Source organism: Corapipo altera, unplaced genomic scaffold (genome assembly GCF_003945725.1).
Source record: "Corapipo altera isolate COAL_440 unplaced genomic scaffold, ASM394572v1 45, whole genome shotgun sequence".
NCBI lineage: Eukaryota > Metazoa > Chordata > Aves > Passeriformes > Pipridae > Corapipo > Corapipo altera.
In genome coordinates this window covers 27,435,475-27,449,509 of record NW_020884877.1, presented here as the reverse complement: position 1 = coordinate 27,449,509, position 14,035 = coordinate 27,435,475, and the positions used below count along the sequence as shown (strand labels likewise).

Genomic DNA, 14,035 nt, shown 5'->3' with positions numbered 1-14,035 from the left:
AAGGGAATCAAGCCAATGGAAAGTTTCAATCTCCAGACATTAACTTTTAACAAGAAACTCCCAAGGCTGCCTCCAAGTACACTAGGTAGGGAAAATCTTCCAACAAGGGGCACAAGAGAAGCACTGGAAGAAGACGTATATGCTTACAAACCTCCCCAGGCACAGAGATTGCTCCAGCTGAGGGGTGATGGCCCTTCGTGCCCACCAGACCAGCAGAGAGCAGTTTCAGGTGAACTCTCTCATTTTGCTCTTCTGTTACTGGGGGGTTTTTTATAGCAAATCCATACTCAGCATGGATTTAAAGCTCTGTAAATTCAAAATTAATCAAGGGTACTACAACTTTCAGACTCACGTCTCTAAGCTGAAGAGGAAGGTTTGTGCATGTTGGAGGGAATGCCCTTGCCCTACAGCTGTAGGCAATTGCAAATTTCTTGACATAAGGCCTAACCTAAACAGGCTGGGCTCCCTGGGTAGTGTCTGAACATGCACAGCAAGACTTCCAGGCTTAATTCATTGCAAAATGAGATCAGATTGATTATACCTGGACTCACTCTGCATACAGCTGTTACTGTACCCATTTTGCAAGGCTTTCAAACCAGGGTACAAACCAGACCTTCCTCTTTGGCACTTACTGCCACAGTGTGCTTACAGAGCCAGGCATATTCTTAATTTTTTTTTCTTAAAAAATACAACCTCATTTTAGCTTCTGTTAAAAGTTTGTCTCCCCATCCTCCAGTCATCTTAGTAGCCTTTTTCTCTGACCTCAGCATGGGTAGTTAGACATTGCATTTTTTAAAAAATTCAAGTTTAAAAAGAGATATATTTTAAACCACTAAACTTCATTAGCTAAGTTGCCCCCATAGAATTATTGTCCAAGATTCTCAAAGTATGTGTATGTCTGCTAATACCAACACATGCTTTTATACATTTTGTCAGAAGTTGATGTCATCATTACTAGCAGTAGAGTTTAGGTACTTTTGGCTTTCAAGACAAAAAGATCCCTTAAATACCATCTTTTGAACGCCTGTGACACAACCCATTTCATTCATTTTAAACCTGCATTTCTTTCAACCAATCAGAAAGATGTGTTGAATAAACCTGTGACAGAAAGTCAGAAGGCTTTTAGGAATTTCACTGTCTGCAGGGCAAGGACAAGCACCAGCATGCCTGCTTTTGACTTCTGTTTGTCCTTCACCATACAATGTTAGCTCTTATCTAATGGTTAAAAACCTTTCATGTTAAAGTCATGCCCACAAGAAGGACTGTTTGAATCTCTGTGTACCTTATTGCTGACGTACTGCAATCTATAGTTACCTTAAAAGTTTAATTCTGATTCTTGGTTCATTTTTAGCGGTTTCAAGAACTTCTCTTTATAGATATCCTTAAGCATTATTAAGAGATTCAGCTGGAGAGGACCTTCATTCTTGATGCCTTTAAGGGACAAATGTAAGTTCAGCTTTATTGTCAAAATCAGAGAGCTCAAAAGTTGTCTTTATTGGAGAGAAAGAATGTGAGGCACAGGAGCTGAAAAATCAACAAGTACTAGAGCTTATCAAACGACACACATTTTGGCTCACACACACACAGAAATTAACACCTTTTTCCTTGAAAAGTTTATGTTCTGGGGCAGAGGGGCATAGGAAAAAATAACCGAAATTTGAAGAACAACATTTCAATCCATTTCCTTTTCTTGTCTAGTCAAAGGTTTTGTTCTGCCATCCTAAAAAGCTCCTGTTTCTGTACCTGACTGAAGGTAGACTGTCCACTTGCCTATATTGGCATTTACAGAAAGTTGCAGATTAAGAGCAGACATACTGGGATAGACCTAGGACTCATCTATCCATTCATTTCTCTCTGTGATGATCCCACATAGACATCTGCAGAAAAAGAAACAAGCATAGAGGGATTTTCCTGTACTACCCACACAGAAATTTTGGCACCCAGCAATATCAGGACTTTCTAAAGTGGAGATTATATCTTATTCTTAACAGCATTATCCTTCAAAGTTATATATAATCTCTTTAGGAGCCCATTTTTACTTTTGGCCTCCAGAACAATGAGTTCCAGAGTTTAAATTTTATGCTTTATGAAAAAAAGGACTAGAATAATTGCAGTTACTGGAATTTAATAGAAGGTGTACATATATACTGAACTCCAGGGGTTTTGTTATGAAGGGGCAGTCAAGACAGTCTTCTAATATTTCTCCAAATAAAAATCACCTTCAGCAGCACCATGCTAGGCATACCACTAAAACAAAAGACTGAGCATGAGGTGGCTCCTCTTTTAGATGTGTAAGACAATCATTACATTCAACAAAAAGCAAACTGGCAATATTATATGGGGGAGCAAATCAAGGTGGATTTGCAGAAATGCTGTATGAACAGGGACAAAATATTTACACTACCCTCTGAAAGGGGCTAAGCTCTTTTGCAGGGTTCAGCTAGAGACTGGAGCAAAACAGCTTCTTGAATATCTATGTAGATACTACCTAATCAAACATGGGAAAAGAAAGCCATTTCTGCTGAGGACAAGGATGGATAGCTAAGAAATGCTGTCTTCTCTAATGCATGTCTGGGTTTTTTTATACTCATGACTGAAGTTTAGTTTCCTGGTAATTATTGCATATGTGTACCTGTTTGCACGTGGCTGTCAAGCATTTTTTGAGTGATCACAGAAGTCTCTGCACGTATCCATAACAAGCACATGCTTGCTGACAGAGAGATCCCCAACTCTAACCCTGTAAGCTGCATTTTCAACTTAAATTCCTCACCTAAAAATTGATAAGAACAAAAATACTAAGAGTTTTAAGAGAGAAATAAATGCAACAAATAGAGGCTTTTAAATTACTTAAGGGGAAACAAAAAAGTTTGCTCATGACACTACCAGACTTCTTTCTCAGTTTCACCTTTCTTTTTAAATCACAATTTATATGATTAAAAGGTTCTTGGCAGACTCATTTAATCCATAATATTTTGACCTTGATATTACTCATCCATGCATAACAGAGACCAGAAGGATAACTACTTTCTAAGCTAAGCAGCATAAACATGCTTATGATGCTCTCAAAAGAGGCTAAAAAACTGCTACAGCACATTGTGCCAAATATAACTTGAAATCTTAACTGTTTATTTTCAATGTTTTAGTAACTCACAACAATGAAAGGGAATAAAATAGTCTTTGCCATATTGGTTGGCAGTTGATTGGTTTCAGTTTCTTACACAAATGTTGCCTTTAGTTAACCAAGACATTATATAGGATAGTCATAGAACGGTTTGGGTTGGAAGGGACCATAAAACTCATCTAACTCCAACTCCCCTGCCATGGGCAGGGACAACATCCGCTAGACCAGGTTGCTCAAAGCCCCACACAACCCAGCCTTGAACACTTCCAGGGATAACGCATCCACAGCTTCTCTGGGCAACCTGTTCCAGGGCCTCACCATTCTCACAGTAAAGAATTTCTTCCTAAGATCTAATCTAAACCTACTCCCTTTCAGTTTGAAGCCATTCCCCCTTATCCTGTCGCTCCAGGCCCTTGTAAATAATCTCTCTCCACCCTTCTTCTGGGTTCTCTTCAGGTAATGGAAGGGGTCAATTAGGTCACCCCAGTGCTTTCTCTTTTCCAGGCTGAACAATCCCAATTCTCTCAGCCTTTCCTCACAGGAGAGGTTCTGTAGCCCTCTAATCATCTTGATGGCCTCCTCTGGACTTGCTCCAACAGCTCCATGCCCTTCCTGTGGTGGGGACCCCAGAACTGGATGCAGCACTGCAGGTGGGTCTCACCAGAGCAGGACAGAGGGGCAGAATCCCCTCCCTTGTCCTGCTGGCCGTGCTGCTTTGGATGAAGCCTCGGATACAATTGGCTTTCTGGGCTGCAAGTGCACACTATAGGCTCATGTCCAGCCTCTCACCTGTCAGCACCCCCAAAGTCCTCCTTCCCAGGGCTGCTCTCAATCTGTTCACCCCCCAGCCTCTATTGATACCAGGTGTTGCCCCGACCCAGGTGCAGCACCTACACTTGCCTTTGTTAAACCTAATGAGATTCCCATGGGCCCATTCCTCAAGCTTGCCCAAATCCCTCTGGATGGCATCCTGTCCTTGAGGAGGGTCAACTGCACCACTCAGCTTGGTGTCACCTGCAAATGTGCTGAGGGCCCACCCGACCCCTTTGCTTGTGTCATTAATGAAGATAGTAAATAACAAAATTGAAAGCTTCACATTACTAACAAATGCTCAGATATTAAAGTTCTTTTCCATTAAAATTCACAGGCTTGCAATCATTGTTTAAAGATAATGGTCCCAACATCAGATAGGAAAACAAAAGATTTAATTATAGGAAATGTAGTATAATTTGAATACGAAACAATAGGGGATTAGATAATGCATTTAATTTTCACAGGTGAAGATTCCAATAAATCATCTGTGAACTTGCCACAAATGACTCCTATCTACTGAAACTGGGGAGTTTCAAGAGCAGTCTGCGTTTGAGATGGTGTCAGGCTCAGAAGAGATAGCAAGAAAACAGAGAGAAATTTGAAAATTAATGCTTAAGACAAGAGTCTCTTGAATAAAGAACAAGGGCACTAGACCAAAATTGATGGAACAGAGTTCCCTAATGTAGAGTTGCTGTGTTCTGTCTGAGGGCTATCTCCCTCAATCAATTTCCTACCTATAGCAACATCTGTGTTTCTCCACTTTAATGGAAATAAATCTTCCTGCTTTCTTATCCACTGTGAAGAAAGAGACAGCTTCCAAGGCTTCTACTTGTAAAAAACATGTCCTAGAGAGGACTTGCCTGCTACAGAGTGTGTTTTTCAGAAGCTGAGATCTCAGCTCCGCAAAGCCTGCAGGCTCCTGCCGTTCCTCGGGTCTTTGTTGCCACAGCAAGAGATGTTGCCTCCACTTCCCTCATTCCTTCTCTTAGCACATACCTACGAGTGCCAGAAGAACCAAGGGCCACTAGTTTTATTATCTACAGCTTGTAAGAGAGAAAGAGAGAGAGATTAATAATATCAGGTTTAAGGCCAACATGGGTAATGGTCTTTAATGAGGCTTAAAGACTTTGGGCAGAGGCAGAAGGGCAGAAGTACTTAAGAAGTCTCAGCTGTGCACTCAGTCTCTGGACAGCACAGATGGTAGAGTAAAAAGAAGTGAAAATATACTTGTGCTGTATGTGCCACAGGATGAGCTGAGTGAATGAATCAGCACACCAACACCTATAGCTCACTACAGACCTGGCGAAATACCAGTTTCCTTGTAGGCATGAGGCAAAAAACAGAATCATGGCCATGACTTTAACTAAGCACCAGTAAAACACTCATTGTGCTCATGAGCTTCTCATGCAAAGAGAGTAGTCCTGTGTCCACAGAGACAATATCTGCCAAGATATAGTATATAGAGAATTATGTGGATTACACTAGTGGTGAATTTAGTCCTCTGACTACACTATTTGCAGGGTTAGGTTATTTTTAAAGCTGCAGACTTTTCATGTTGAAGCGATTTTTAAGTGCTCTTATGCAAAGTGTAATCACACATTGATTTTTCCATTAAAACTACAAAAGTCTTAAATACCTTGGGGGTGCTGGCCTCTATTAGTCCCTATTCTTCCATCCTATTTCTCTTGGTAGTGTTTTGCCACCCTTTGGTGTAGGAGGAAAGGAAGACTGTTAGCTTAAGCTGAAAGCACAGTCTTCTATTCTATGAGTCCAGTTAAAAGCAGGAGTAGAAAATTGCTTTCTGTACAACAGGGAGGGAAATTATGCTGGGTTCTCCTTATGTTCCTTTTTAAATTACAGTGTGGGAAACCTGAACATACAGATGTCTGGATTTTGGAAGTTTGCTTTGAATCTCTTTTACTGTGGCAATGTTGGTTTTTTTTTTTTAAACCATAGGAAGTCCCCCAGCTCTTCAGAGGAGATTGTTTGTAACAATTGCCCTGAGAAACCATCATCCCTCAATGCAGCCTTTCCATTGTCACCTGTTGAATAGCTGAGCTTCAGTTTTGTGCTACTAGCATTCAGTAGCATTGATCAGTTTTGCCATTGACACCGGGTTAATATCTTTGCAGAGAAGAGGAAAGCAAATTTTCCTGAACACCAGCAGGTAAATCTTGTGCTTCTATCTCTTTTCCAGAAGGCAGCAAAAGAAGTAAGAAAAAACTTACTAGTTACAGAGGGTGGATGCCCCATACCGAGTGGCCAGGCCCTGGTCTGCTGGTTTCACGTTCCCTTCTCACCCCCTGCTACCCATTTCAGGGTATTAACTCCCCTACTTGTCTTGTGTAATTCAAAGCCCTGCTCAGGGAAATATATGGATAGAAACACCATATAAAACACAGGGATTAAAATCATATTCAGCCTATAGCATATTTATCTTCAGACATGTCTCCAAAAAAGTCTCTGAAGAAAGGCAGCTGAATGGAACGATTAAAGAAATGAACCAAGAGGAGTCAATGAAGCTGAGTTTAAAGAACATGGGCTGGAGCTGTGTTCTGGAATATAATCGATTTCCATTTTTGTTCTATCCCTATGCTTTACTTTTTTTCAGCAAGGAAAAAACCCATCTGGGTTCCAGCTTATGAAGAAACATCTAATTTTCCTGTAACAGAAGTCCTACCATTGTCAAGTTACACTGTGCCTGAGTCATATCCAGATGACAACCATGTATTTTTCACAACTACTTGAAGTAATTTGCCTCCTGAAAACCCATTTGCCAGGTGCCTTACAAAATACACTTCCTTAGTGGTCTTTGGAAAGGCTATTTCTACGCACAATACATTATTCTGAGCAAAACATTAATTTGCCATCACTAGTAGGTGGGAAGAAAATGGTGCTCCAAGTTCTAAGAGATCTTTTTAATTTCTGACTCAAGGTTTTATCTAGATTTTGCTTATGGCTAGGTACAGCTGTTTATGGTGTTTACAGTGGCTTTGGTATTGCTATAGAATAGCCTGGCATTGTTTTAACAATAGCCACCAAAAAAGTGGCAGGAAAGAGGCCAGGCAGCTGAGTAGGCAGGTCACTACTGCAAGATTCAGCAGATGCATTTGTGACTCTCTATTGCATTTGTGGCCTTGATCAGGGCACTGACTTCTTCCTTTCCAGCCCTTCCTTTTTGTCCATTGTTTTTTTGATTCAGAGGCAGGGACTCTCTTTCCTTCTGTGGCACTTACCAGAGTCTCAGTAAAGCCTTTAGCTACTACTGCCCTGTCAGTGTATTTGACATACTTAAGTGTTGGAAAAAATAAAAAATTAAATAAAATAAAATTTAAAAAACAAAAACAACAACAAAAACAACAACAACAAAAAAACCCCAAACAAACAAAAAACCAAAACAACAAAAAAACCAGAAACAAACAAACAAAAACCACCACCATCACACTGCCTTTCTCAGATGGAGGCACTGTCATTGATTATGATAAACAATTCCCTTGCCTGGTTATTAAAGAAGCTGTAGGATATTGGCTGTCCAGGCATGTAGGCAAAATTCATCCTACATCAGATGGTCCCAAAGGAGAGCAGTTAAATTTCTGTAGTGATGGGAAAGAGAGAACAGTGGGAATTATCTGCCTTACTTGGCCTCACTCCCAGAGGAGCTGACAGTGCTGGGCTGATACCAGCAGATTCTCCATTTAGGGAGGTCCAGCATCAGCTCTGGCTCCTGCTGACTGCTGTAGCAGTTCTTTAATGCATCTTCATCAACTCTTCCATAACAGCCAGATTATTGTGATACTTTTCATTTCTGGATGGGAGAGCTCAGGATGGATAGATGCTTCATCATGGTCAGGAGACAGAAAAGAACTGCCCAGATACCAGCCCCATGCAGCAGGACCCCTCTGCTGTGGAAACAGAGGAGTGTTGCTCCAAAAGGCAAAGAAAGAGGGGGTAGCAATACTAAAGGACTCTCACTTCAATGTCTTTACTGTGGTAGGCTTGAGGCTGCTTTATGCAAAATGATTAAGGCTTTTAGCAGAAGCACAAACTGAAGCTGCCAAGGGAAATATCACAGAAGTTTTAGAAGCAATACTTTTTTCAGCTGGGAGAGTCAAAACCCACTTAGTTGTTGAGTACAAGCCCAGGTGAGTCAGATCTAGCCTGATGACAAACCATACAGCTGCTTTAGTATAAATGTGCATTTATACAATGACCAGATTAAGAAGGATGTAGCCATGACCAGTGAGCAGGCACTGCAGGCGTGGAGCCATTGGTGCCAAGGTCTTTCCCACCAGCACCTTGTGTGGAGGCTTGCCCCATACTGCTCCTCTTTCCCAATGCCCACCTGTTAACATTTCCTAAAGACTTTTAACTTACTTGCAGCTATGGAAGGGCCTTCCTTTTGTAATATTTATAATTATTGCACTAGCTGGACCTCTCTTTTATGGAATCCTTCCTTTACATTCTCCTCCTTTGTTTGCTACAACCCACTTATAATATTTATAATAATTGATATATGTCTCCAAACTCCTCCTTTCTTAAGAGCTCTCTGCTACAGTGCAGGGGTCTCAGATCAGGTATTAGAGAAGCAAGAGGTCCCCACTGGCACTTTGTGACAATTTAGGTGATTACTGCCCTGCCTTTTAGGGCCAAAGGAGAAAGACAAGATCAAGTAGCCACAAAGATGAAATCAATCCCTGTCAGGGTGAGTCAGGCATTAGGAGGTTTTAAATACTGTTAAAAGCTTGCATTTAATCATAAAGCCATCAGCGAAGTGTTTTTATAACCACTGCAGCTATCCAGTTTCTGGTGCTCAGGGTGGAGAAACTCTTATTAACAAATGTTGCTGTGAACCAACCAAAAATTAACTTCAGCTATATTTTCCCTGATATTCAGCCACATTCATACAGATATATGTAGAAGAAAGATCTGCTGTCCCACTATGAGCAAAACTGCTTTAACATCAAACATAGGTAACCCAAACAATGTCAAGCAGTGTGACCTGTGTGGCTCATATGGATGGACTGATCCACTGGAGGCACTGGGGTTTTACCACATGACTCTGAAAATTATTAAATAAATCACACACAGACACTGCAGGGAGTATGACCCAGTCTATCCAAAAGCACAAAATGCCTAATTTCTGGAGTAGGAGCATTATGCAGAGACTTACATGTGCTATCACATTTTTCGTGGAGCCAACTGCAATAGTGAGAAGGAAGTTGGAAGGAATAGCATTGCACAGCCTACTTTATAAAAACAGAATTGATTTTCTCCAAAATATTGGGACAAATTTGCATTCCACCACTGAGGCAAATCTACCAAATTTGAGCTGAAGAGCCCCTTTAAATAACCCCTCCCCAACAGCTGGCAGAGTTGTTAGTGCAGCCATTTGGGCAATCCCTGCTTTCCACCCTGAGCACAGCAAGGTAGCAGAAAGAAAAGGAACTGATCTCTCTACATCAAAGACTTCAAATCCCAAATCAGACCACCTGGGCTTTAAGCTGAAAGATTTGACCCTTGCAGACACCTTCCCTGAACACAAAAGCTCTTCCCCACATGAGCTCAGCCTGTCCAGCACCATGGTGCTTGTCCCCCTGGCACCTTCCTCCTCCACCACAGCAGTGGTGTCACCCTACCTGGAGCCCATCCTGTAAGCATCAATACTGCTTATGGCAAGTGGTCTTTCCCTTTCAACATTTACAATTAATTTTCATGACTATTCTCAAGTGCCACACAATAACGTGACACTAAAAAAGCATTAGATCCTTCCTGTGCCATCCCCTGATTAGCTTTTTCTCATCGTCAGGAGATTTATGAATTTAATCTCCGTTTTATAGAACTTATCACTTTTAACAACCAGAGGAAAATGCTAAATTGTTTTTATTGCTGCTAGATGTTCAAAGACATGATGCTGTATACTGCCATTTACATTTCACATTAAAAGTGAAATATGTTGAGAATGTGCAAGTATTTGTTTTAATTTGACCCATCTGTTAAATGAAAAGCAAAGAGGACTTCTAAATCACAATATTTAAATTCAGCGATTTGTAAACAATTTATATGTTCATTTCTTCTGGGTTAAAACTGCCCTAAAGCATCACTATTATGAAATCTCCAAATTAAATTGCTTTGCAGGCCAGAGTTTCTTCCTCCTCAGTTTATTAATTTATTCCCAAAGCCAAGTAAATTAGCAAGATTCGTATTAAAGTCTTACCACTGAAATAATTTGGGGGAATTCGTGGAAGTATCTACTGCCTCCAAAAAGCTGAGAGTACGGAGGAAATGTCAGATACTGGTGGCAAATTCCCTCATGATAAAAGGCAAACTAGTTGCTTTCATTTAGCTTTCCAGTACTCCTGCAGGCAGCACATCTGCCTATTCCATGCTAGACCATCACCAAAGAAGAAGAATAATCAAGAAGGGAAAAAAAAGTCATGGCAATTTACCTTTCCCCCTCAACCTAGCCAGGATTTGGATCTCAGACTGGGCTTTAATGTAGCTGTGGTAATGGGGTAATGGTAACTTACAACAGGTTGCAGAGGCACAGACATTTAAGGAACCCACAGGTAACACTTCAAGAGCAGATCTGTTTTTCTGCTTTGTGCAACAGGTATATTTAGCTGCACTGCTGTGCCTCTACCCCAGAAATCAGTACTGTCAAGTGGAATGAGGATACTGAGAGCCCTTTCAATCACCCACATACAGGGCCTCTTGCCCTAGACTAACAGACTCCTTGTGAAAGGAGATGATTTCTTCATTAGATGTACACTCTGAGCATGAGGAAGGGCTCTGTACAGCCTGGAGTGTCACATCTCCCATTTGAAGCCCTTGTCATTCTCTCTGCTGGTGGAGTGTGCAGCTCCACCCTGTCCCAAACCCAAGTCATATGCCTTGTCTGAATGACGGGTTTTCACCATGCTCTCACACAGCTGCAGCAGGAAAGGGGCTGGCTGCACCCTGGGCTCCTTACCCTGCATTCATGTCCTAGCCATAGACCATGGCAAAAGCAGGACTAGAGGAGGAATCAGAGAATCCTCAGAAAGCAAAAATAATTTAAAAAGAGGAAAAATTAATAAAAGAGCTAATCTACCTAAAGTTGCAGAAGTGGACAGACCCACAAGTTTCAATTCCCTCTCTTCAATATCAATCAGAGCACTAAAAAGCAATGCACAAGTACTGGGTCTACTGCATATTCTTACCCTAGATGATTCATTTATTATATCCAGTATCATATTAAGCAACCCAATAAAACAGGAACTAGTAGTAATGCAGCCAGGACATGATTAAGGGCACTTCTAAGAACATCAACAAATGTGGAGACTACATGGATCACAGCCTGGAAAGATTCCAAGTTGGCGAAATGACAGCTTGATTAGTTTTTGTCTGACAAATGTGGCAACAGAGATCAGAATCAAACATAATTTCGAGGTTACAGGCCTTCAAATAAAACCAGGGAAAAAAATTCAAAGAGGGCAACCAAATATCAAATAAACTCTCCAGCCTAGCTTCTTTGATGCTCAGATGCAACACAGCCATAACTACTGAGGTTAAATAAGAACTCTCCAAGGAGCATCCTGAATTAAAAGGGAAATGCCTTTAGAGAGGGACAAGCTTCAGATCTCGCAAGATAGTCTTCCTTCCCATCAGGAGCCTTATTAAGTATGCTCATATTTGTAATTTATTGGGAAAACGTGCAAGTAGAGCTACTTTATATCCAGGCAATCGTTGCCTATTGCTACCCCAAAGGTCAAGCTGCAACAGCCTATCACCCATACTGCTGCACGTAGGCATGCAGGATAATCAGACAACAGAAACAGCAAACAGTGAATGGATTTTTCCTTCTTTTTCCCTCACACCTGTTCTAATGACAAAAAGAGAGTGTCAAAAACATATAGAGACATCAGGTTTTTAAAATGTATCCTCCCAACCAAAAGTATTGCCTATCCCTCATTTTGTACCGGTCTCCAACCATACATTCCCCATTCGGGGGAATTTGGTGAGATAAAATGGAGGCTTGTGTACTTCCTTCCCATGTAGAAAGGGGGCAGAGGACAGAGGGGAGGCAGAGTAGGACAGGGTTCTTACCCAGGAAAATAATGATCTGTCTCCTGGAGCTCTTGCCCTCTGAGCTCTCACTTTTTCTTAGATACTTCTGGTGCTTTTGTCCTCCCTTCACTGCCACAGTTCCTTCCTTGTGGATCATCAGGGCTTTCATCATGCTGTGGCACATGAAGGTGACTGATCCCAGCACTATGATGTACACGGCAAAGGCACCGAAGACGCTGGCTTGAAAGAGAGGAAACTTGGAAGAGAGGCTGGTACAGATGGTCATGTTGTACTTCAGCTCAGGTATGACGTGCCTGGGAGTAGGTCTGACACAGGCTGTCGTACTTTGGTAGCCCTCAACAATTTCCAGGGGATATTCTGTGCCCATGGCAAAGAGCAGGGGCAGAGCCACCAAGACAGATGTCCCCCAGACAAAGGCGATGAGCAGCTTCACCTTGCGGGGTCCAGAGAGAGACTTGAACTTGAAGGGGTGGCAGATAGCGATGTACCTCTCAAAGCTGAGGGTGGCAACATGCAGCACAGTGGCATAACTGCAGGCTTCAAAGAGGAAGTAGTAGAGCTTGCAGGCAATGTTGCCATTGGGGGTAGAAAAGGGGCTCCAGATGGCACTGAAGAACTCCATGGGCATGCCCAGCAGGATGACTAGTAGGTCAGAGCAGGCCAGGCTCACCATGTGGTCGGTGACCTCCTTCTGCAAGTAGCCTTTCTTCTGCAGAATCCTGGTGGCCTTGATGGTGATGCTGTTGCCCAAGATGCCCGCAACAAAGACGCAGATGTAGACTAAGGCCAAAGTGATCTTGATCCACAGAGCCACCTCAAACTCCTGAACATGGCTGTGGTCAATGAGATGAGAGCAGTCTGAAGTGGATGTCTGTCCTGCCATGAGCAGCCCCTGGTGGAGAGGAGGGACAAAGTGCCCTCCTGCCTTCTCTGATGTTCAAATTCACAGCAAACAGATCCTTTCTTGCTTTGCCCCTCTCACGGAGACGCACATGTCCAAGCAATCAGGTATAACGTGTGTCACCTGGCCACACCTGTGGGGTTTGTTAGCAACCCTCTGAGTCAAGTAAGCCGAACAGGAAAGTGTTTCAGCTCTTACCTATCTTTATGGCAAACACCTCTTTCTCCTTTCGGATTTTCCTTCTCCTTTCGGATTTTCCTTCTCCTTTCTCTATGGACTGAAGCTGCTGTTTTCCAGCCCTTCACGGTATGAACTGCTCTGCTTTCAGCGCTTGCCTCTTCCTCTGCGAGCAAAGCAGCTTTTGGTCCCCGCCCCAGGAGGAAGTCAGAGTTTCTGTGTGGTTACAGCTACTCTGTTAACCATTAACTTAAATCTTGGCTATCCCTAGTTCTCTAGTCACTGACAGAACAGCGGGCTTAGAGGAGAGAAAAAAAGAAAAGGGTGAGCCACCCATGTCTGAAATTCACTTCCTGTAGTAGGAGTTGCTTCGCAAGGACGAAAAGAGGTGTTTCACCTAAAGCTGTTGGTTTGGTGGGGTCAGGCTGAATGTATGAATGGACCCATGCTAAAGAGAAAGTATCTCCTCATGAGTTTAACATTAACTGGGCTTCAGGCTTCATTACTACGTGTGCTAATGCCACAAGCTTCACTACTTTACATTTCCTTTTATCAAAACCTCGGCATCTGCAGCAGCAGTGTTGGTTATGTGCAGCCATGGACTGATTTACATCAACAGGACATTCTGGTTTTCAGTTGCTGCTGCTGAACTGGTAGCTTCTTAAAATAACTGGCTAGACTCCAAAGAGCCTTCTCAGAAGTTATGAAGTAAGCTGAACTCTAGATTTAGACACATCAATTGTTTCCCTTCAAATTTCTGTCTTCTCATGTTAGATAAGAGCAATAATGAAGTTAGTAACCCAGTCATGCTCATGCTTTCAAATAATCTGGAGTAGCAGGGGATGAAAACGTACTTCCCCCTACTGTGTCTCACCCCAAGAGGAATAAATTAAACGCGCTCTTTAGTTTTAGTTTCAAACCATAGCACTGAAGGCTCCCAAGGTAACCCCTGGAAA

The 14,035-nt window shown here is 42.2% G+C and overlaps 1 protein-coding gene across 1 annotated transcript in view; it reads right to left on the bottom strand.

The window, feature by feature from the left end:
* GPR39 (G protein-coupled receptor 39) overlaps nucleotides 1-13,238 on the bottom strand; it is a 79,125-nt gene extending 65,887 nt beyond the window's left edge. The window contains exon 1 of the mRNA XM_027636629.1: nucleotides 12,020-13,238. Within this exon, the coding sequence (XP_027492430.1) occupies nucleotides 12,020-12,884 (865 nt within the window). The 5' untranslated portion in view covers nucleotides 12,885-13,238. The remainder of the gene's footprint in view (nucleotides 1-12,019) is intronic.
* Between the last annotated feature and the right edge of the window lie 797 nt (nucleotides 13,239-14,035).